At 40.1% G+C, this 24,120-nt stretch overlaps 1 protein-coding gene across 1 annotated transcript in view; it reads right to left on the bottom strand.

Annotated features, from left to right (window-relative positions):
- Positions 1-3,535, bottom strand: part of LOC147227366 (copine-9-like) — an 85,540-nt gene extending 82,005 nt beyond the window's left edge. Inside the window, exons 1-2 of the mRNA XM_086159736.1 lie at positions 3,168-3,535; positions 462-502 (exon numbers count right to left, since the gene is read on the bottom strand). Of these exons, the coding sequence (XP_086015862.1) occupies positions 462-502; positions 3,168-3,244 (118 nt within the window). The 5' untranslated portion in view covers positions 3,245-3,535. The remainder of the gene's footprint in view (positions 1-461; positions 503-3,167) is intronic.
- Positions 3,536-24,120: the final 20,585 nt, after the last annotated feature.

The following is a 24,120-nucleotide window of genomic DNA, read 5'->3' as shown; positions in this document are numbered from 1 at the left end:
TTCCCGGGACACAGTGTGAACATGGACGTTCACAGCCAGTGTCTTTAAGGCTTTTTTTCTTTCCCTAGTAGTTATACAAATTCAAGTGCCATGTTTCTTGTGTCTGCCACATTGGAGATCTTACATCTCACAATATTCACTTCTTCAATATCAGCTCTGTCCTTGGTTTAAACTCCCCTTTTTCTATTCATTCTTGCATTTTTAACAGTAATTATATTGTAATACCCAGTGATAGCTCTGACCTTCTGGGTTATTTACCAGTCTAAGGCAGCAGCAGGACTTTTTGCTTTAATGCTTTTATCTTAACTGCAAGTCAGTTACTGTATGTCAATTGTACTGTATAAAGAGCCTAGAATAGAATAATGCAACAAAATGTAATCTTGCTTTCTAAAGTTGCAAATTTAAAAACAAATTTTTACAGAAGGAAGTCTGTTCAGTCACACTAAAGTGTTGATACATACCAGGATCCGACTTGGAGAATGTGTCCACATCCAGCAGGCTCCTGTGGAAACAACAAAGGTTCAAGTAAAAATAGATTCTCTGTCAACGTCTCTTAAAAAAACGCATCCATTCATCAACATTTCCTAAGTTTCCCTTTAGTTTCTCCATCAAGTATACTATTTTATGTTCTGTTTATCCAATTGTCAGCAATATTATGTGCAAACTACCAGGCTGACTTTCACTCCCCAAAGAGGTGGAGCAGAAGCCCAATTTTATCCCTTCTTGCTATGTTCTAGACAGTTTCATATCGTAGGCAATACCCTAACTCTACTTTTGGACAAATAGAGATTTGACTTCTCCAAAACCAGACATACCCGGTTATTCTATTTAGGCTCTAATTTAATGACAGTTTAGTAAAACCAGGGTCATACACATGTGCATTAAACAAACGGGAAGATTTCCTGCCCAGGATGAATATCCAAATCCCAGCAACACTGAGGAGGAACTGGGCTGTAGCTTAAAAACACCGTAAAAAAAAAAGCAATAATTTCATGGATTTGGATGGAATCCAGATGGAGTTTGGTCAGGTTATTTTTTCTTTTGCGTCCCAAATTTAGTATCAGGGTGACATTTAATAGTGATGACGGTGTTCACAAATTATAATCTTAACCTGCATACAACCTGACGATTGACTCAAGGTTGATTGCCAAACCCTCTTCATGGTTGCAAGTCCAACGTTAGATTTGAATGTCAACCAGACTTTCAAATTAAGCTTAATCTGAATGTCTTACAGCTGTGTAATGATTTTTTCACAAATCTGATAAGATTCAAGGCAATTTCTTCAAAAAATCATTGCTGACATACATTTTTCTCAGTTCAGAATGTCACACGACTTCCCGGGTTTATGTGATGGGTTGAGATTGCTCTTGTCAAAGTGTGAAATAGAAAATAGGGGTTTGGGTCCTATACAAAGTCCAGATCACAACAATGAATTTTGTGAAAACTTCTAGCAAAACAAACTTTTATCCAATTTTTTATCCAAGTGTGAACGCCGTCACAACGTCACAAACACAATAATACATACTGTTTTCCAACACCAGTCATAATATCGAGAAGTTGTTCTTCATCAGATAGTTGAATGTTTTACATTTTCAATTCTATTTATCTTGTATCTGTCCTGCTGGGATTTTAACATGTAGCATTCAAAACACCATGGATGAAGCTAGAGAGTGTGAGCATCCACGAAACAATACAAACAGTTCTGGTCAAAAAGGAACGAAATATTCCCTCTATATTTGGTCTGGTGTCTTTAAGTCTGGTGTCCTGCCATCTCAAGTCTGACTGATCCCTCGGGGGTAGGAGGACTACCGGAGCAACAGCCATTCATTATTCAGGAGTGGATCGGAAAGACAGTTAGCAGTCAGCCAGTCGGGCAACCTGACTGACTTTTACAGCTGAGCCAGTCAGTAAGCAGGGCAGTCAACCATCCAGCTGAAGCATCCGGCCGCTAAACAAGGGATGACACTGACGGACACAGAGGAGACTATACCCATCCATGTCAGAGTTGCAGCTTGGTGTGACAAAAAGATCATGACTATTTGCCCAATCTTTGGATAGTTTTTGGTGAAACGGTAATAAACGCGAAATGTAGCTATGAAACGGCTACAGTAATCTAAGGTGTCACTCAAGCGATCCTGTTCCACCATCGATGTGGGTTTCAATGAATATCACGTATAATCCACCATAATCATTCAAACGCCGGACTTAACGCACAAATCTAGAGACTTTAAGGCATTTCTTTAATCGCTCTGATGCAGATGGGAGAGGTCTGATTGGATTAACCAATTACCTGCTGGCAAGGGGATTCTCAGTTTTCAAAGGTCATGGTTGGGGAATGAAGTAGCATCACACTCTCGGGGGTCCACAGGGGGACTTATCTGATATTGCTGTGGGGGGTGCTGTTCTGAGAGCGTCATATTTAATGTCAGGGTGAGGCATGTGGGATAAGGGCTTACTTATGATGTAGCGGGGAAAACAACACACCGCACAGCAATATAGGACTGTATTTACTGATTGCACCTGCACTCAATCCACCTGTGTGATATGAACACACACACACACACACAAAAACACACGCACGCGTATATATATATATATATATATATATATATATATATATATATATAAACAAATATATTTAGATATAATGTTTATAGATATATAAAGATATTATTATTATTATAGATATATAAATGTTTATATAATATTATAGCGTTTATATATACATCTATATATCTATAAAGATATATATATATGTGTGTGTGTATAGATATGTGTATATATATACATACATGTATATATATATATATATATATATATATATATATATATATATATATATCACGGATATATTTAGATATAATGTTTATAGACTTTAATATTTTTAATCCTGCATATTTGTTTTCTTAAATTCTGAAAAAAAGATAGATAGATAGATAGATAGATAGATAGATAGATAGATAGATAGATAGATAGATAGATAGATAGATAGATAGATAGATAGATAGATAGATAGATAGAAATTCATGCATATTTAAATGCATGCATCCACATAACAATCTAACATGTCTTACAGAGGTAAGCTTTGAATTAGTCATCCAGACAGGTTTTGTACTGACTCTCCCGCTCTCCGGTCTACATGTGCATGGAGAAGAGTTTGACCTTACCGGCACGACACGGTAACTTCTATTTTTGTTGCAGGGACTCTCGTGTTGAGTGGGTCGAATTCTCCTATCGATGCCATCGTCCAGGGCCGCCGTGCTAACGAGCCTCAGCGAGGAGCGGTCATTCTTAGACAGATCGGGATCGCGGTAAATCCATGGTCGAGACCTCCCGGTTCTCCGGTTGGGCTTCTGGAGCGGCGTAGGTGGGAGAGATGGAAAAGGAGATAGAGGGGGAGAGAGAGAGAAGCGTGGAGAGGTGAAAGTTGCGAATGGGTTTAAAGTTTATTAATCCTTGGTGTGTTCACGTGGACTCCGTGGACTGCGTCCGGTGCCAAGGAGGAGAGCGCAAGCAACCGGAGGCACCGCTAACAACAGGGTCTTCCCTGGCTCTCTCTCTTTCTCTCTCTCTCTCTCTCTCACTCACACACACACACACACACACACACACACACACACCGTCGGAAGCAAACACACACGCTCTCTCTCTCCCTCGTCTCTTAAGTCGTCGTGGCGCGCACGCGCGTACGCGTTATAAAGAAATGAATAAATTGAGGTCTATTTAAATAATAGTAATAACAAAATAGTTAGTATAGATTTTGCAGGTGGAAGTTAAACACTTAAGGTTACACAAAAAGAAATGTAGAAATTTTGAAACAAAATGTCATGATGAAAGATGAATTAGGCATCAAGATCTTTCAGTCAGATAACAGAGGACAATGTCAGCTGGAGTTCAGTTCCATCATATATTCTTTTAGATCCTCCCAACTAAGACAGCAATATTGTGGCGAACAGATACTTAGTAAAGTAAAATCAGTAGTTAAGGATAAATTGATCTGAGGATTATGCTATTTGTTTGAATTCGATAGTCAATGAACAGGGGAAACCTAGGATGGTCTTTCTCAATGCTAACAGTTAGACTAAGGTATGTGTGTGTTTGTGTGTGTGTGTGTGTCCCTCTGTTACAACATGTAACGGTGCAGGTTAGTGTCACACATCAAACAACATTGTACAGCTATTAAACAATGGAGTTCTCTAAATCAGAACCACAAGAAGCTCCCAACAGTCATCATCACTCGCAAAGGATTCTGACCGGCAACTCTCCTTGCCACACGATACTATATATTGTAGCAAACCTGCAGTACTGTTAAGAAGAATATTCAGATTTCAGTGATTTCCCACTGGCTGTGAATATGTTTTGGGATGAGAAGATTAAGTGGAGCTGCTGTTGTTTAATTGTTATATTTGCTCTATTAAAGATAATGTTTGTTCTCCAGGAAATCATCATTGTCGGGCACATTCGCTGGAAGAATACGATATAGTAAACATAACATGTGGTAACATACAGCCTGTGGTTTGAAATAGCAGATTTCCTTCCCTCAGTCTTTCCTTGGGGATAAATGCTTGTGATATAAAGTTGAAATTAGAGGAGGTGGTGTCACAAAAGCCCTTTTCTGAAAATACTGAATCAGGTGTGTGTCCTGCAAGAACAGTTCAAACATTTTATCCACGATTTGTGTGCACATTTCTGTGTGTATGTGGGCCCAGATGCATGCTCGGGATATTGAATGTGTGCACCTTGTATCTGTGATGCAGTTCATGATTAAACTTGATGATCAATGCATGTGCTACAAGCAGAAAAAAAGGATTAAAAAAATAAAAATGGCAGGACATGGACGTGCATTCAGATGGAGGAAAGTGCTGTAAAATCCTTTCCCAGCTCGTCTGAAGCAGTTCAGTATGAAGGAGCTGTGTGCTTAAACTGTGTAGGCCGTAAACATGGGCAAGTTTGCCCCAAGCCTCGCAATAACAAATATCCAAAGACAAGTCCTGTCTGATATGTAGAGCTGAAAATTACCATTTGGACCAAAACTGAATCACTGATGTCTCTGCAGTCAGTTCAAGGGAGTGAGTGTGTAGGGAAACAATAACTGAGAATATAGAGTATTGTTTGTGCCACTTCAAGTAAAATACATATAATATTTATGTATTTCTCTATTGTATTTATTATATATTTAATTAATTAATTTATTATATTTATATTGATTTATTTCATTTAATATTATATTTGATATAGCTGCATCTCCAATACATTAGTGAAGCAAAGGTATTATCAAGCTACAGATTATATCTTTGTTTTACACACCTATGATGGCAAAAACAAACTTGTATTTAATCTACACAATGCAGACAATATCTACATTACTGTATAGTGAAATATTTCAGATGATTACCACTTGATGCAAATAAGAATACAGCAAACAGATGTATGATTAATAATTAGCAATGACAGGAATGATTTGTGTCAGAGTGAATCCAATGATTATATTTGAACAGAAACCTCCCAAATACATTAAAAAAGATAAAATGTAAAATGTGTCTTTCACTACTTGGGATATACTATTAATCATCACGCAATACAACGTCTACTTTACCCTTATTATCTGTTATATAATACAGAGGCTTGACTCAATAAGGATTGCCTGAGTGTGGGTAGAAAATGTTGGGGGTGGGGGAGAACTGTAAAAAAGAAAGTGCCTGTAAAAAAAAAAGGGATCTCGATTACCCATTACTACTAATTAGATATTATCTGGAACCATTACTCTTGCGGTGTAACTATAGGAAAATGAAAACCTGATTTTATTATCGCTGAATGAACAGCCACTGATTTATTTTTCTTGCCTAATATTTGTTTACTTTCTGAAACTTTGAATCTTGCTTTAATCAAGTTTTCATTTCTGACTCAAAGAAAGCACTAAATTCAAACCGAGGGAGTTTAAAATAATATCCTAAAATAACAACTTTGCCTAATACCCTCACTATCTGTTTTTAGTAAGCATAAGCCAATTTTTCATTTTTCCTTTTTTTATTATGAAATATATTCAGTCATAGAGGTGTGAGGAACTCCTGGCAACTTGAATCCTAAATGTTTCTTTTAGTTTTCTGTCACCTATCATTTTATTTTTGAATGCAGCATTTGTATTTGAGACATTTAGGAAACAGCTGAGGAGGATTCTGATGTTATGGTGGCAATTTGGAGATACGTGGCAAGACTCGTTAATTAAAAACACACACATGAATATGAATGTTCCACAAGTTAGTGGCCAGTTCAAAGGGTGTTTATTTTTCAAAATGTTAAATCTTTTTATTATTATTATTATTATTATTATTGTTATTATTATGGGTTGTAACCAGAATCATCAAAACTGGGTTTCTTCCTCAATTTTACCTTTCATTTTCCTTGTTTAGTTACCCAACAGACCCCTACCTGATCACATTTTCCTCAACATTACAAGCTATTGAGTTCAATAAAAGACAGTGTAAGGGGTAAAATAAGATCCTTAAGTTTGCCAAATGATCCTGTGCAAGCTCATGTCAATCAATGCTCTGTCAAGGCGAACAACAATACACACTCAGATATATAACTGCACTACTGCCACCTGACTCACACCATTCAGTGTACCTACAACCCTGTTGATGATTTTGAAGTTTCATAATATCCATGGTAACCTGAGAGAATGTATTTACTTATAAGAGCCAAGTAATGACTACAGCCTTAAACATAAATAATCATGTGAGCGGCTCGTGACTACTTTAAGTGTAATATAATAGCTTTTTCCTTGTTAGTAAAGAATTCAAGGATTCAAAGTGCATGGTATCTTGTGCATGGTAAGGGAATGTGATTCCCTGTGCAATGACATTTCTGAAAGAGAGTGCCAGATAGTATAACAGGGTGTAGCTCGGTTAGGATACATGTCAATGTCTTAGCGATTTTTTTTTTTTTTTTTTTTTTTCATTTTATTAGGGTATGATTAATTTATAAGTCTTGGTCGTCTCAGCTATCAAGATTCACATATGGTAAAAATCCCCTATTGGGGAGTTGCAGTAATCATACAGTACCAATTAAAAAAACACAGTGCACAGTGACACATTCATCATGGAGTTTTGCAGGACCATCCGGTGCCAGACAATGTGAAAGTAAGTTAGACTGAGTTCTTTTGCATATTCATCCAAACTGGCATTATCTAGAGTCCGGGCCAAATGCAGCCTCATTGGCTATGACAATTTAAATTATTATAAGCCTTGTCTGCTGTAACTGGGTGTGACAGGTTACCCACACAACAGCTAATTTTTAACCCTAAGGCCCCTAATAGTTTAATCTTGCAGTGGCGATGAATACAGGGACATCAGCGGCTATGTAGAAACAAATTCACTAAAAGCCTCTCTGCGGTTAATTCGCTTTTGGAGTCCCTGAACAGGAAGCAGCATCCCATCTAAAAGATTGCTTCTTCTCATACCGACACTACAAAACCAGGACTGGTTTTATGCGTCCTCTAGTAAAGCCAAAAGACGATTACGTCATATTTTTTGCATTTTACAGAAGCAGGTTATTCAGCATTCACAGCTTCACCCTCTCATTTTCCAGTAAGAGTTACAGTCTGAGCCTTTAAATCTAGAAAATGAATCGTCTGCCCTTAACAGTAGTGTTGCACATAGCTGTGACACAATATGTCAAAGAAAAACAAGGTATATCTTTATGATATCCATGATGGGTAAACAACTAAAGGTCATGCAGTTTTGTTGATTTGTTGACAATTTGTTTTACTGTGTATGATCCTAAATCGGGCACCATCTTGTAAACTCCTCAGTGCAGTCCTGATAAACACAATTACAATTTAAAATATTGTAATGCACATATGTGCATTCAACCAACATTCTCTGAAAGAAAATACAAGTCTTTGGCTCACTAATCGCTGACTATTTGAAAATACATACTTTTAGGTGATTATGTGGACACAATACCGATGGTCTCATAATTTTTTAAATATGAATAAGTAGTTGCCTATATGGTAGTCTGGAGTGGAAGAAATTCTCTTCACAGATTTATTAGACCTCAAAGCTCTATCATAACCCCAGTATTGCTTGAGACTCAGATATATTAACCACTGTAATGACGTATAGAGATTCCTGTACACATTTTACTTGTACCAGTTAGGTGAATGGAATCCAAGAAATGGAGTGAGTGCTATACCACCAAGTAACAGTAACTGCAACTTCCTCTGAATGAATGTGAGATAAAAGTGTCAAGTGCTGTATTAAATTTAATTGCAAGGCATTAGGGTGGAAACCAAACTTGGAGCAGATCGACCTTGTGATTTTCTAAAGTTTAACGATAATAGTTATGTGCAATTGTGTGTTTGAATGTCCTTGTTTGTGTGTATATATGTCTGTTTTTGGAACTACTTATGGCTCATCAGGATAAAGAGCAAGAGAAATATGGAGCCCTGAAAAGAAGGTTGGGGGAAGAGGCAGCTGTTCTAACAAAATAGTGCTGGCTCTTGGAACAGTACCGTTCATCGAACTGGTGCTCAATCTATCGAAACCTGCCCACGCTCCCACTGGTTTAAAGTATGCCTGTTGCACAGTGCACAATACAGGCACACACTATTTTTAGACATATCCTCATACACTCAGTCAACAGTATTTCCATCATCTACAAGCGGATGTGTGGTGGGAGGATGAAATGGACGGTGGCTATGTGTGTGTGTGTGTGTGTGTGTGTGTGTGTGTGTGTGTGTGTGTGTGTGAGAGAGAGCCAAGTGGAAGGTAATTATCCAAGTGAATACCTGTTTAGTTTACATCTCGCTGTGCACAGCAAAAATGTTTAACACCTACAGCAATTGAAAATATATATATTATACATTTCAAATCTTTACAATTGTTGATGAAGAAAATGAACAAAAATTCAATTTTGTCCCTTGGCAAGGTAGGACAGGTTTATTGATCCAGTAACAGCAAATTATATAAGAGAATGAAGTGAAGAATAGATTAGCTTCATGATTAAATAGAAACCGGCCTGTCTAGAGATCCTTTAATTTTTTTTATTTATTTTTTTATATATATTTTTAATCATCAATATTTATTGAAAATACATTTTCAATTTCAGGCATGTTTTATTTCAAATTCTATAGAGAGGAAGACATAATACCAGAGCAGAATGTGTCTAAAGATCTGGCTGAAATATACCATATATCACATTTTGGTTTTGTTTATTGTAATGTGTGTTTTAATCTCAAATTCTGAAGCATATTGGAATTAATTATTTCATAATCATATCAATAGATGGTGGTACAGTAAGCAATCTTTCTGAATAATAAGCAAGAAAGTGAATTCCCACATTAATATTCTTAAAAACACATGCTGAAAAAAAAGATATCAATAGCTGTTGTTTTGTGGCAAATTAGTTGTCCGACAATTTATAAATGTTTGCAAATTACCAACCCCAGATAGATAGAGCTTATATTTTTTCCACCTGAAAGTGAATATGGACTCTTCACAATAGGTCAACTATAACAGACTTTTATTCTCAACATCTTTCAATAAGCAACTGATAATGGTTCACACTGTTGACATAAATCAATGATAGGGTAGAGTGCAGATCAAGATTCTCATGGACGACTCATTGTTCGGGATGAAACCCAATGGTTTGGGATTCATCACTGCCTGAAAACAAAGTAACCCGCTAACTTTGTAGATTTGGTATATATGTAAGATAAAATCACTAAGGTAATTGTGTAAATGTTTATGTATTTAATGTACATGTTCTAATAGTAGGAGGCACGTCTCACAGCAAGAAGGTCCACGGCTCAATTCTGATCGAGGACTATCCTATGTGGAGTTTGGATATTCTCCCCATGTTTACATGGATTCCCTCTTGATTTTGTTGTTTTCTCCCACGTCAAAAGACAGCCGGTAGATTCACTGGAAAGCCTAAATTAGCAGGATGTGTAAATAAGAGAGTGAATAGTTTATTTATGTGGCCCTGTGATTGACCGGCAACTGGTCCATGGTGAACCCTGCATCTCGCTCAACGACAGCTGAGAAAGTCTCCAGCCCCAAGAAGACACTGACTGCAAAATAAGCAGAATGGATAAATGTATGAATGTTCCAACAGCCAAGTCCGGCATATATTGAGTGAAGGCAGTATGTATCGAGCAGCCCCACCATTGGACCACAAACAATTGGTTTTGATGTGTTTGAGTTTGTTCAATGACATTTTCAGTACTTTGCAATTTCCAGCAACTTCAAAAAAGGGTTTGAGACTGACTTTGTTGCTTAGAGACCTGCAGTAAACAGCAGCGTGACTCATATCTGCCACTTTCACAATTCTCCCTGATTGGAATATGATTAGACCGTCTGAGTGTGCTCGGATAGATGTTTCATCATTTAATGTACAGTATACACACACACAAGCACACACACGCACTAATTTCGTCAAGCTGAGCACAGCACATTCACAGCAGTATTTATGGCTGTCTGAGTTTAGAAGATAGTTAATGAAGTGATGAAAGTTGCCATGAAACATGAAAAGTAATCAGAGTTAAAAGAAGTGACACACTTTGATTTTTTTGGCAGATTTATGAGAAATAATGAAAGGTTTGAAATGTGCCTTTTTCTTCTCTTTGAAAATACTGCGATAGCCGCTTGTTATTGACACAAGCGTATGAATCAAACCATCAATCCAAAGCGTATCCAATCAATCCTGTTATGTACTCACAACAAAACAGTTGAGCTTATAGGACTAGGTAGTACAATCCCTTGAATCAGCACTTGGTGAGGGGTTGAGGGTTAAGGGTTAGGAGCTTCACGGGGGTCTTCAGGTGGGCACTCCCCGTCATTGGTGTTTCCTTGAAAGGCCCCAACGCCTCAAAAGTGCTCAACGGCGACATCTGGTGTCCCAGGTGTGCCCCCCTCTGCTTTTACCCCTCGGTGGTCCATTTGTAGGCCAGTTGCAGTCCTTTGTCTTCATCCAGATCCAGTTGGTGCTTTGCTCGGCAGTGCCCGACTGTGATTTGACAGCTTGTCGGAAGGCCTGTCCCCTCACTCCCATGCCCTTATGAAGTTTGGTTTTGGACATGGCAACAAGTCCTCTAAAGCCAACCTTTACAGAAAGCACTTGGGCATGCTCGCCTCATAATACTGAATACTTCAGACGTTTGCGCTCATATGCTTCACCAACTGCAGTTGCTAACAGTACAGTTAGCTCCGCAATGAACACAGACTTCTTAGAGGTTGCTCACAAGACCAGATTAGTTGGAACGACTCAGGCGGAGAGGTACTTTTCTGCCTCACTTTGGTGCATTTAAACTCCTCTATGTGGCTTGAGACGGGCAGATCCAGGGCACCATGGCCATACGAGCCAATGTTGCTGAGGCAACGCAGCAGGTCAAGCTACTTCTTGATATATGAACCGATTGTCCTCTCGAGCTTCTCAACTTTGGTCATGGGGATCTCATAGATCATGAGGGGCCACGTCAGGCGTGGGAGCAATCCGAACTGCAGGCACCACAATTTCAACTTCCCAGGAAGAAAGGTCTTGTCTATGCTGACAAGGTCTTTGATGGTTTCTATCCTCAGCTGGTCTCACTGATCAGAGTCTTTGAGGCTCACATTGTACCAGCGCCCTAGGCTCTTGACTGGCAGCTCTGATACCAAGGGGATGGGTGTCTCCTTGATGTGGAACCTCTGGTCCACAAGTTATCCCCTGCCAATGGAAATGCTCCTTGATTTAAAGGGTTTGAACTTCATCTTTGTCCAGTCAATATTGACCTGATGTTTTCCCAGTAGCCGTTGAGTGCATGCAAGGTCAAGGTGGTGAAATCATCCACACACACACAAATAGGAGGAAGATGATGCGCAGATTGCTGCCGTTCTCCTCCCACAACCCACTTGGAGGCTCGGATGATCACCCCCATTGCCATGGTGAAGGCTAGAGGGGAGATGGTACATCCAGCCATCATTCCCACTTTCAAAGATTGCCATGATGTTGTGTATTCTGTTGTTTGAATACAGAATTGCAGATGTTGGAAGTAGTTCTTCACCAGGCCTGTGATGGTATTTGGGATGTGGAAGGAGTCTAAGGCTGTCCAGATGAGAAAATGGGGAACAGATCCAAAGGTGGTAGCTACATACAGGAATAAGATGTGCAGGTCTCTTCCTTCCCTTTTGGCTAATTGGATCCGGTTCCATACCATGCCTGTATCCTCCAAGTGAGAGAAACTAGGTATTCTGGCTTTCTGCACAGATGTCATCATCTTGTTTTGCTTCAGTTAGATTGTCAGTCTTTCTCAATAATGCTAAAGAGGACCTTTCCTTCCACATTTAACAGGTTGATCCGCCTAGAACCGATCAGTGTTTGAGGCATCCTTCTCCTTTGGGATTAGCACTCCTCCTGCTCTTCGCCACGCTTTTGGTATGGTCTGCTTCGTCCACATCACCTTAATTTGCTTCCACAGAAAATGCAAGACATTTGGGGTTTTATTCAGCCGGTATGGGACTTCATTTGGTCCTGGACCTGAAGCTGCCTTTGTCTTCTTCACTGCTTCCACAGCCTCACCCCACCCTGGGGGACTGTCGTCCAGTTGGTATCCTGGTTTAGGAATCGGTGGCATGTCTGATGGTATCTCCCTCTGTTTAAATCTTGCAGGCCGTCTCACAGGCTGTCTGTGTGAGTGGTATTCGGGTGGTCCGCTAACTCTCTCTTAGCCACCTTCAGTGACCCACTCTTCTCCTTTGAGAAGAGTCCTTTCACAAATCTGAAGGGATCACTGTAGATTGATGTTCTTGCCCTTTTTGTGTCGAGCCCTGAGATTTTCAGCTCTTTGCAGTTACAGGACTGACCCCTGATGTAGTCCCACTTCCTGTCCCACCAAAGCACGCCTAACCAGTGTATCTAATCTCGCCTATGTTAACTTCACCAGTCTAACGTTCCTCCCTGTCACTCCTGACTTCCTCATGAAATACGATAGTTCATCTCTTGGCAACCTGTTGTAGGCTTCTTCTAGGTCTACAAAGGCACAATGCAGTTCCCTCTGACCTTCCGTGTACTCCTCTACCAACATTCTTAAGTCAAAAACTGTGTCTGCAATACTCTTTACTGGCATGCAACCATACTGTTGCTCACAAATGCTGACTTCTGCTCTCAGTCTAGTTTCCACTACCCTTTCCCATAACTTCATTATATGGCTCATCAACTCTAAACCTTCTTTAGTTGCCACAGTTCTACACAGCTCCCTCTTCTTAAAAACGGGCGCCATCACACTTTGTCTTCATTCTTCAGGCATCCTCTCACTCTCTAAGATCCTGTTGAATAATCTAGCCAGAAACTCTTCTGCTGCCTCTCCTAGACACTTCCATACCTCCACAGGCACATCATCGGGACCTACTGCCTTTCCAGTCGTCATCCTCTTAAATGCCCTCCTCACTTCACCGTTACTAATCTTTGCTACTTCCTGGTCCACAATAGTCAGCTCTCCTACACTTCTCCCTCTTTCATTTTCCTCATTCATCAGCTCTTCAAAGTACCATTTCCATCCAAACACTCAAAATCCCTACTCTAAGTCCCAGGCTCTTTCCCTTCCTCTTATCTTTCTGCTTCCGGACACTTCTTCCTCCTCTCCTACCTCGACCCATACTATAATAGGTCTACAGGTCATTTTAACCCTTGTGTGGTTTTCTGGTCTGTGGGACCCGTTTTCACCACACAAGGGTTAAAATCTGGGAACTTTACCTAACCAGAAATGTTTAAAATGGAACTCAATGTCCAAGAGACACATTTTAAGCCTTTCATTAAAATTGTTTTTTCAGTAAAATGGGTGTGAGATGAGATCAATAGTTAATGGATGTCAGAAGTAAAAGTGCATTTGAGCATAGAATATTTTGAAAACCAATTTCAAAAAAGGCACTTTGAAGCGCTTAGCGGCATTCTGAGCTCAATGAGCCAGGCTTGATAAAATGCTCCTCTCTAGTGTTTAACACACAACATTGCAGCTTAAATGATCTTGTAACATGAAATGCATTCAGTACATTTATCAGACGCCACTAAATATCTACACATCAGCGGCATATCCCCTCATAAATTCATTTGAGACGTACATTAACCAATTTCATTTCCACAGAAAACTGAGTTAATTTTGATATTGTGGGTTCATGTAGGTTCATTTGCGTGATCGTAAGGACTGACAGAGAGGATGGAAAAATCAGTGCATGAAGCACAAATGTTTCTTCAGTCTTTAACATTTAGATAAAAGAAGAACAAGTAACAATTCATTTAACTGATCATTACTAAACACTATTGATGTAGCAGCATCTGGAAGACTTTACCATTGAGAAATATAACATTAGATTTGTTGTGTGGAACTATGGTCATTTCATCCGAACATTAAGAAAAACTCTAATTTTTTGATCCACAAAACATTTAACCAGTCTTTTTCTCCAGATGCAGCATTTCGTAGCTTCAGGTTTTGTTTTCCCTTTTTGCTACAAATAACTATCAAGAGCAACTGGATTTTAGCAGAGACACATTTATCTCCAAATGATGAATTTGTTCTCACCAAAACAGACAGGGTTTGAAACCGTAAGTTTACTTTGAGTAAGTGCACAGATACACTCAGACCGGGAAGGGGGACACAGGACAGGAGCAGGCAGGGCAATGCTGGGCTGGAACCAGCAGTAGGCGCTAGCGTACCCTAACACGGGAGAAGCATAGTTGGGGACGAGCAGCTCGGCGGAAGGCGCTAACATGAACCGACGAGGGAAAAGGAGGCTCGGTTGGGAACAGGTGGCTAGGCAGAAGGCTCTAGCATGTACTGATGAGGGAAAGCCATTCGGGATGGGCAGCCAGGCGAGAGGCAGCAGCTCACACTGACAACGGGGAGGGATAGCGTTGGAGACAGAGGGAAATCTGCAAATGAAGTGGGAACCAGTGAGACTCGAAGCTCTGGCTTTTAAGCCCTTACTGATTGCTGGTAACCAGGTCCAGCCATCCCGTGTCTGTATGTGGGTCCGACCTATGATCCATAACAGAATGACCCAGCCACCACTTTGACCCAGCAATCCTCCTTCCCCACAGATGTCCATGCTTAGGGGGGTGGACTCCACACCTTAACGTCCATTAATAGTTTTATTTTTGTGTCCCGCCTCCCGGTTGTCTCCCCCTTCAACCAACAGGGTTTGGATTTTCCTTTATTTAGGACATCAGGAGCTGTCCCTCAAGGGGGTACTGTTAGGGTTGGACTCACAACAGGCATTCCACCAGTGCCCTGTAGATTATCGGCACCAATGGCGGTTGTCGATAACCCAGGCCTCAACCAATGCGGTATGGAAGTCTCAAGTTTGATTCACATAGTTTCTTGGCATAGATTTTGTGCCTGATGCCCTTTCTTGACCAACCATCTGTAGTCATCCAGGTTTGGGACCAGCTCAGAAAGAAACTGGCTTGTGCCACCCTGAGGCTGTATTGAAACTGCAAAAGAACAAGACAAGTACATTTTCCAAATCCCTGGAATAATCCATTCATCATCCCTTTCAACACCTCAGACAGCGGGTGTTTGCAACATGTGCTGGATGATGATAAAACACAACAGTCATGAACAAAATGTTGCCAAAGTCTGATGTTAATCCTTCACTGCTGTTCAAACCAAAATTGATGGGCCAATCACAAATTTTACTTCCCGAAAACTTCTGATTGATTTTAATCCCATACACTACACATGGTCTGACAAGCAGAGACACTGTGTTAATCTCCAGCAAATTCGAGTGTTTGTGGAGGATTTGTTACATGTTGCAAACTATGCAAAATATTATCAATTTAGAAATAATATCCCCTGGAGCATCATGGGAAAAGATCACATCCATTCTCCCACCTGTTTTGACATATCTCCTCCTACTTTACATGAAATACAGTAGTCTTGGTTTTTGTCGCATTCAATAAGATTTTTCCATGAAATTGTTTTTCACATCTTTTGATATGAACTTCATCATGAGAAAAAAATTAGTGTTACTGGCAGTCCATGTCTTTCTGAACAAACTTTAATTTATCCCACAAAAATGATGATGCATTTACTTTAGTAAGAGAAAGTAAACCACAATGAGTGAAAAGGTCAAAGTCAGCTTTGTTGCTAATTTCTCTGCATGTACTGGACATACACAGGAATCGAGAAGACGTTTCTCACAATCCCACTTGAGACATGAAATTAACAAAATAATAGTAATAATAGAGTGCAAAAGAAGAGTATAGTGCACTGTTACATAAACATTTAACATTAAACTATGAGGTATGAAGTATGAAGTGCATACAATGAGTAAAAGATACATAAAAAAACCTGTAAGTTTTTCAATATTAAGTAATAATTCACATTCTTGTAACAACTAGGTTTCTAGAAACCAAATTGATTTCTGTTTTTACTTTTTAGTTTTAGCCTTTTGCTTGACTTTTTCAATCAACTTATTCACTTGAATTATTTAACATTCATGAGAAACTTTAAACGTGGACAGAAACCACATAGTTTGAAATTACTGAGCAAAAGCTTCATAATCACCAACTTCATAAGTATAGCTGCCTATATTTCTTAAAATCAACTTGCCTTTCAAACAAGAAGAACATACATGAATAAAATATGAGAATAAACTATTAAAGTTTGAAATAAAATTTTGGTAACACTGCTGCTGGAGTCTGTTGCAGAGTGATGACATATTGGTTTTCAACTGATTGCTGTTGTTTGCTCTTCTCTATGAGTGGCAATAATTTCTATCGGTTAGGAAAGCCAGTAAAAAATTGTGTCAAATAGTAAAAAGATGTAAATAACTTCAAATACCCTGTCCTCATATGACCAGCACAGTTTTCCATGCTTAAAGTTCAGTTCGCTCTTTTTCCACCAGATGGAACCCTGAGACAAATGGATTTGAGCTCTGTGGCTATTTTGAAAATATTTTCACACACTGTAATGTGTATGTGTGTGTGTGTATATATATATATATATATATATATATATATATGACAGATGACAAAGCGTCATCTATCGTCACACTTAGACGTCACACTTTGGCATAACATCTTTAAGACCATTGTCATTGCCATCTGACAGCACCTGATATAGCTACCTGCCAAAACATATACACACTTGCAGAGACAGATGAAAGTACATATGCACACACACACACAAACACACACACACACACACATACGCACACACACACACACACACACACACACACACACACAATGTCATACACTCGATCAAATACACATACATTCACACATGTAAACCCCAGTGTAAACTCCCATTAGAAAACACCGTATTCCTCAAGACGCGCCCCCAAGCTGTGCACAAGTCCATTTCCAGCTGACACTTCCACACATCAGCAGCTCCGCGGCTGGACCTTTTGCTCTCACACAGCCAATTTTAGTACACGCATTATCATGCCACACTGGCACTAACACACACGTCCTCACATGCCCACCCATGGAACGCATGCCGCATGTCAAGTCCCCTGCTACAGCCAACTGTTGACAGGAGGCCTCAGGATGCAGAGGACTAGTCTGTGGAAGAGGAGGTCAGAAATCCATGTTTGTTTAGACAGCAGCCAGATGTGCTACGTGTGTTGTGATTGTGCAGCCGCCAGAAACTGAAACTGAAAGGGTTACATAAGTGCATTATTAATAACATTCCTAGAACATGGGAACGTACCAGAAGGTGCATCATGCTACTCATGGGGCTTTTCTTCCACCTTTTCTCCCAAAAGAAACTGGCCATGATCCTAAATCCAGGTAGCAAAGTGAATATTATCTGCAACAGTGTTTGGCTCCCCTGCCTCAGAAGCACACGCTCTCTCACAGACCACTATCTTGGCCTAGTTTTGCATGAATGAGCTAGCTTTAGGCCAGATGTGTTTCTCCCCAGTGTGCATAACCAAGCTTTTAATGGACAGAGTGAAGGTTTCAATAGTTAAGGCAATACTCTGCCCCAAGAAAATAGGACTTCTGAATAAAGAACCCACAGGAAGTGAATAATGTAATGCAGTCTGGTGTAGAGCATTAATTTTCCATGTGATATTCTGAGTGTATCCAAGAGTGCAGTTTGCATTGGTTCAAAGAGCTCACTGAATGCACTTTTGGTCATAACAGAAATGAACACCAAAGCAAAAAAAATCATTAGCAATAGTTCCTTAAATAGGCATCTCACCAAAAAAAAAAAACTAAGCTATTTAAAAACAAAACAAAAGAGGCATGGGTATCAATAGAACTACAGCATCACTTGATACAAATATTAATTTGAAAACACATTAACACACATAGGTACAAGTCAAGCCTGAAATTATTCACGCCCTTGGCAAATTTTCAGTTACTTCTATTTAACAGACGTTTTTTTAGGGGGGTGATACTTGCTTCTCCCAAAAGATTGGAAAATATACAAGAGGAATCAAAAAAATCCTCAATTCCTATTTACATTTGAACAAAATGTACCATATCAAAAATACCCTTCTCGATATACTCTTCTCAATAATCAATAAAGAAACTTTTATTGGCTATTATGGCAATCAAATGCTGATCAGCTTTTTTCATGTCTTCATGTCATTTTTGCCCAGTCATCTTTTATGATGAGCTCCAACTCTCAGATTGGAGGATCTTTTGCTCCCTCCACAGCTTCTCAACTGGATTCAAGCTGTGATTCAGCCTGGGCCACTACAAAATGTTAAATATTTTTTGTCAGCTAACCATTTCTTCAACAATTTTGCTGTTTGTTTTGGGTCACTGCCATACTAAAATGTCGAATGGTACCCAAGAGTAAATTTCACAGCAGACTGCCTGATGTTGTTGTTGAGAATCTTGATGTCCCACTTTTTCTCCGTGCTTTTTAGTTTGATTTGGTTTCCCAGCCCATCGGCTGAAAAATTCAACCAAATCATAAGGTTCCCACCACCATGGTTGACACCAGGAATGGTGTTCTTGGGGTTGAAGGCCTCTCCTTTAGCCCACATCATAATGGCTAAACACTTCAATGCATGTTTCATCTGACCATATAACAGAAGACCAGAGATCTTCTTCTTCGTCCTAATGAGCTTTTGCAAAGGTTTTGTGTTGTGTGTCTTATCTCAGGAAGTGGCATCCTCCTTGGTCTGCATCCATGGAACAAAGCAGAGCCCATTGGAGAGTCTGCTTTGAGATGTTGCCGCCAGCAGGGCCCAGGTTCTCCAGCAAGACCGTAGTGGTAATCCATTGAATTTTTTTTCAACTTTCTCACTATCCGTCTGACCAGTACAAGTGTCCCTGATCACCTCCCCTGAGATATTTACAATGTAAAACATCTTGTAATTTTTAATACTTTGCAGTACAGCAACTGTAGCTTCAGATGCTGCTTTATATAGTCCTTCCCTGATTAGTGAGCAGCCATAATGTGAAGCCATAGGTCTTCAGCAAGCTCCTTTGTTTTTACCCATAACAAGATTAGATGGATAAATGGATGGATATATATATGTGTGTGTGTGTGTGTGTGTGTGTGTGTGTGTGTGTGTGTGTGTGTGTGTGTGTGTGTGTATGTGTGTTTGTGTGTGTGTGTACGTTTGTTAATATACTATTTGGGGGTGGGTTGTCATTTTCTGACCACAAGATAAAACAATAACTAGTGAATCTGAAATGAAGCAAAGTAGCCAAAAATCTTTTTTTTTTTCTTTACTTAAAGCCAGATATACAGACGTATACAAAATTCTTTCTCAAATAAACTGTGAGACATCTATTTTTATGAAACCCAAAAAATAATGCTGCCTCGGGGGAGACAGGTCAGTCTCTCTGAGCTGGTCCCAAGTCTGCATTAATGCAGATGGTTGCGTCAGGAATGGCATCCAGCGTATTATTTGTGACAAACCAGGCATGCCAATCAAACCTAAGCATCTCATACCCGATCGGTTGAAGTCTGGGTTAACGATGATCGCCATTGGTGCAGATAAACTACAGGGTACCGGTGGAAATAGGGCTACTGTGGAGGAGATGAAGAAGGCATGTTCGGAAGCAGAGATAGAAGAGGAAAGGCAGGAGTCTGAGACTGAGAGTAGGGACTTTGAATATTGCAATAATGACAGGAAAAGGGCGAGAGATGGTTGACATGATGCAGAGAAGGTAGGTGGATATAGTCCAGGAGACCAAGAAGAAGTGTGGTAAGGCTAGAAGCTTAGGAACAGGCTTTAAGTTTTACGATCTTTGCACTGACCGGAAGAGAGACGGAGTAGGAGTTTTCTTGAAGGAGGAGTTTGTGAGATATATTCTGGAGGTGAAAAGAATGTCAGATAGATTACCAAACTGGAAATTGAAGGTGTGATATTCAATGTTGTTAGTGGCTAAGCCCTATGGATAGGATATGAGTAAGAGTAGGAGAAGGAGAAGTTCTGGAATGAGCAAGATGAAGTGATGCATAATATCCCAAGAGATGAGAGAGTGTCAATTGGTGCAGACTTCAATGGGCATGTTTGGTGCAGGCAATCGAGCGGATGAAGAAGTGATGGGAAAATTTGGTATACAGGATAGGAACACAGATGGGCAGGTGGTGGTAGACTTTGCAAAAAAGGGAGGAGCGTTGTATGGTTTTCGGGGAGGAGTTGAGAAGGCTCTGGGTGGTCAAGGAGAGCTTCCAGATGATTGGACAACTACAGCTTGCATTATCAGGGAGATAGATAGGAGAGTACTTGGTGTATCATCTGGAAAGAAAGTAGATAAGGACACTTGGTGGTGGAATGAGGAAGTGTAGGAGTATGTACAAAGAAAGCGGTTAGCAAAGAAGTGGGATACTGAGAGGACTGAAGAGAACAGACAGGAGTACAGGGAGGTACAGCGTAAGGTAAATATAGAGGTAGCAAAGGCAAGACAAAGCGCGTACAATGACTTGTATGCTCGGTTGGACAGTAAGAAGGGGGAGAATGATCTATACAGGTTGGTGAAACAGGGAGATAAAGATGGAAAGGAGAAGGGGGAGAATGATCTATACAGGTTGGTGAAACAGGGAGATAAAGATGGAAAGGATGTACAACAGGTCCGAGTGATTGAGGAAATGTATTGTATAAGAGAGAAATGTATTGACAGATGCTAGAAGAGTGATGGGACGATCGAAAGAGTACTTGAAAGAGCTGATAAATGTGGAAAATTAAAGAGAGGCAAGGTTAGATGAGGTGATTATTGTTGACCACAAAGGAGCGGAGATTAGTAAATGTGAAGTGAGGAATGCATTGAAAAGGATTAAGAGTGGAAAGGCAGCCTGTCAATTTGATATACCTGTGGAGGTGTGGAAGTGTCTAGGAGAGGCAGCGGTACAGTTTTTACTAGATTATTCAACAGGATCTTAAAGAGTGAAAAGATGTCTGAGGAATGGAAACAAAGTATGATGATGCCCATTTTTAAGAATAAGGGAAATGTGCAAAATTGCTGGATATATAGAGGGATAAAGTGGATGAGCCATGCAATGAAGTTATGGGAAAGAGTAGCGGAAACCAGACTGAGAGCAGAAGTCAGCGTTTGTGAACAGCAGTATGGCTTCATGCCTAGAAAGAGTACTACAGATGCAGTATTTGTTTTAGAATACTAATAGAGAAGTACAGAGAAGGCCAATGGGAGCCACATTGTGTTTTTGTTGACCAAGAAAAAGCATATGACAGGGTGCCAAGAGAGGACCTCTGATATTGCATGAGGAAATCCAGAGTGGCAGAGAAGTTTGTTAGACTGGTGCAGGACATGTATGCCAGCTGTGAGACAGTGGTGCGATGTGCTGTAGGGGTAACAGAGAACTTCAAGATGGAGGTGGGACTCCATTAGGGATCAGCTCTGAGCCCAATCTTGTTTGTGGTGGTGATGGACAGGCTGACAGATGCGGTTAGATGGGAATCTCCATGGACCATGATGTTTGCAGATGACATTGTGGTCTGTAGTGAGAGCAGGGAACAGATTGAGGAAAATCAAGAGAGGTGGAGGTATGCGCAAGAAAGGAGAGGAATGAAGGTTAGTTGCAGCAAGACAGAATACATGTGTGTGAATGAGAGGAACTCAGGTGGAACGGTGAGGCTACAGGGAGTGGAGATCAAGAAGCTGGAGGATTTCATGTACTTGCGGTCAACAGTCCAGATCAGCGGAGAATGTGAAAAATAGGTGAAGAGACAGGTTCAAGCAGGTTGGAATGGGTGGAGAAAAGTGTCAGGGGTACTATGAGAGAAAAGACTATCAGCCAGAAAAACAGGAAAGTTGTGCAAGATAGTGGTGAGACCAGTGATGCTTTGTGGCCTAGAAGCAGTTACAAAGACAGGAGGCAGAGCTTAAGGTTGCAGGGATTCTAAGGTTCTCTTTGGGAGTAATGGAGATGGAGAGGATCAGGAATGAGCCTATCAGAGGAACAGCACATGTTATTTGTTTTGAAGAGAAGGTCAGAGAAACCAGACTGAGATGTTTGGGTCATGTACAAAGGAGGGACAGTGAATATATTGGAAGATGGATGCTGGAATTGGAGCTGCCAGGCAGGAGGTCTAGAGGAAGACCAAAGAGAAGATTTATGGACATAGTGAGAGAAGATAAGAAAATAGTTGGTGTGAGGGAGGAGGATACAGAGAATAGGGGTTAGATGGAGAAGGTTAATTTGCTATGGTGACCACTGTAGGGAAAAGCCAAAAGGAGAAGAAGCAAATTATTATTATTTTTATCGTTATTATTATTTATTTTTTGTGGCCCCAAAAAACAAAACTGTAATGTAATTGTATACACTACACAAAGAATAATCTTGTGAGACGGATACGCAGTGTTTGAAGAAAAGGGGCTCGTGTCAAATGAAGGAGCTGGACTGGCTCCCCTGGTCATGGTAAGGAATTGTGTGTGATGCTGTCAATATTTCATTTGATTTGCTGCCACATTTTTACCCATGACACATTTGGACCTTGAAGACGTTTTTGAGAGGAACTTTAATTTCTTTAATCCTGCATATTTTTTTAAATTAAAATCTGATTTTTTTTTTCGATAGCTAGATAGAAAGGTAGGTAGGCATGTATGTATGTATGTAGGTAGGTAGGTAGGTAGGTAGGTAGGTAGGTAGGTAGGTAGGTAGGTAGGTAGGTAGGTAGGTAGGTAGGTAGATAGATAGATAGATAGATAGATAGATAGATAGATAGATAGATAGATAGATAGATAGATAGATAGATAGATAGATAGATAGATAGATAGATAGATAGATAGATAGATAGATAGATAGATGGGTGGGTGGGTGGATGATGGATGGATGGATGGATGGATGGATGGATGGATGGATGGATGGATGGATAGATAGATAGATAGATAGATAGATAGATAGATAGATAGATAGATAGATAGATAGATAGATAGATAGATAGATAGATAGATAGATAGATAGATAGATAGATAGATAGATAGATAGATAGATAGATAGATGGGTGGGTGGGTGGGTGGGTGGGTGGGTGGATGATGGATGGATGGATGGATGGATGGATGGATGGATGGATGGATGGATGGATGGATGGATAGATAGATAGATAGATAGATAGATAGATAGATAGATAGATAGATAGATAGATAGATAGATAGATAGATAGATAGATAGATAGATAGATAGATAGATAGATAGATAGATAGATAGATAGATAGATAGATAGATAGATAGATAGATAGATAGATTAGGAAGAGAGAAGTGAATATACTTCAGGGTTAGATGGAGAAGGTTGATTCGCTGTGGTGATCCCTAAAGGGAAAAGCCGAAAGGAGTATAATAATAATAATAATACTGATAATAATTCAGTATTATTATTATTGTTACTATTTTGAAATGCGGGAATGATGAAGAATGGAGATGAATGAGCTGAGACAACGATTTTTACGCGTGGTCATCCACGATCACATGAGGATAACGCTGGCCGAAATTCAAATTGTAGGTGAAGAGCGACGGGGGCGCGCTTTGACTGAAACGTGCCTGCCTATGCTGATGTTCCCGCATACGAAAACGCACCCCATCGCCTCATCAGTACAACATCAGCATCTTCCGGGGACGTGCAGAGAAAGGGGAGTAGGAGAGCGAGCAAACCTCGGGAGGGAGAGAGAAAGAGAGAGAGAGAGGAGAGAGAGGAGACATACTGGATGAAGGGT

This window comes from Fistularia commersonii, chromosome 14, assembly GCF_037954325.1.
Source record: "Fistularia commersonii isolate RoL2024-O1a breed Wild chromosome 14, RoL_Fcom_v1.0, whole genome shotgun sequence".
NCBI lineage: Eukaryota > Metazoa > Chordata > Actinopteri > Syngnathiformes > Fistulariidae > Fistularia > Fistularia commersonii.
The sequence above is the reverse complement of the archived record's forward strand: the minus strand, read 5'-3'. Positions and strand labels throughout refer to the sequence as shown.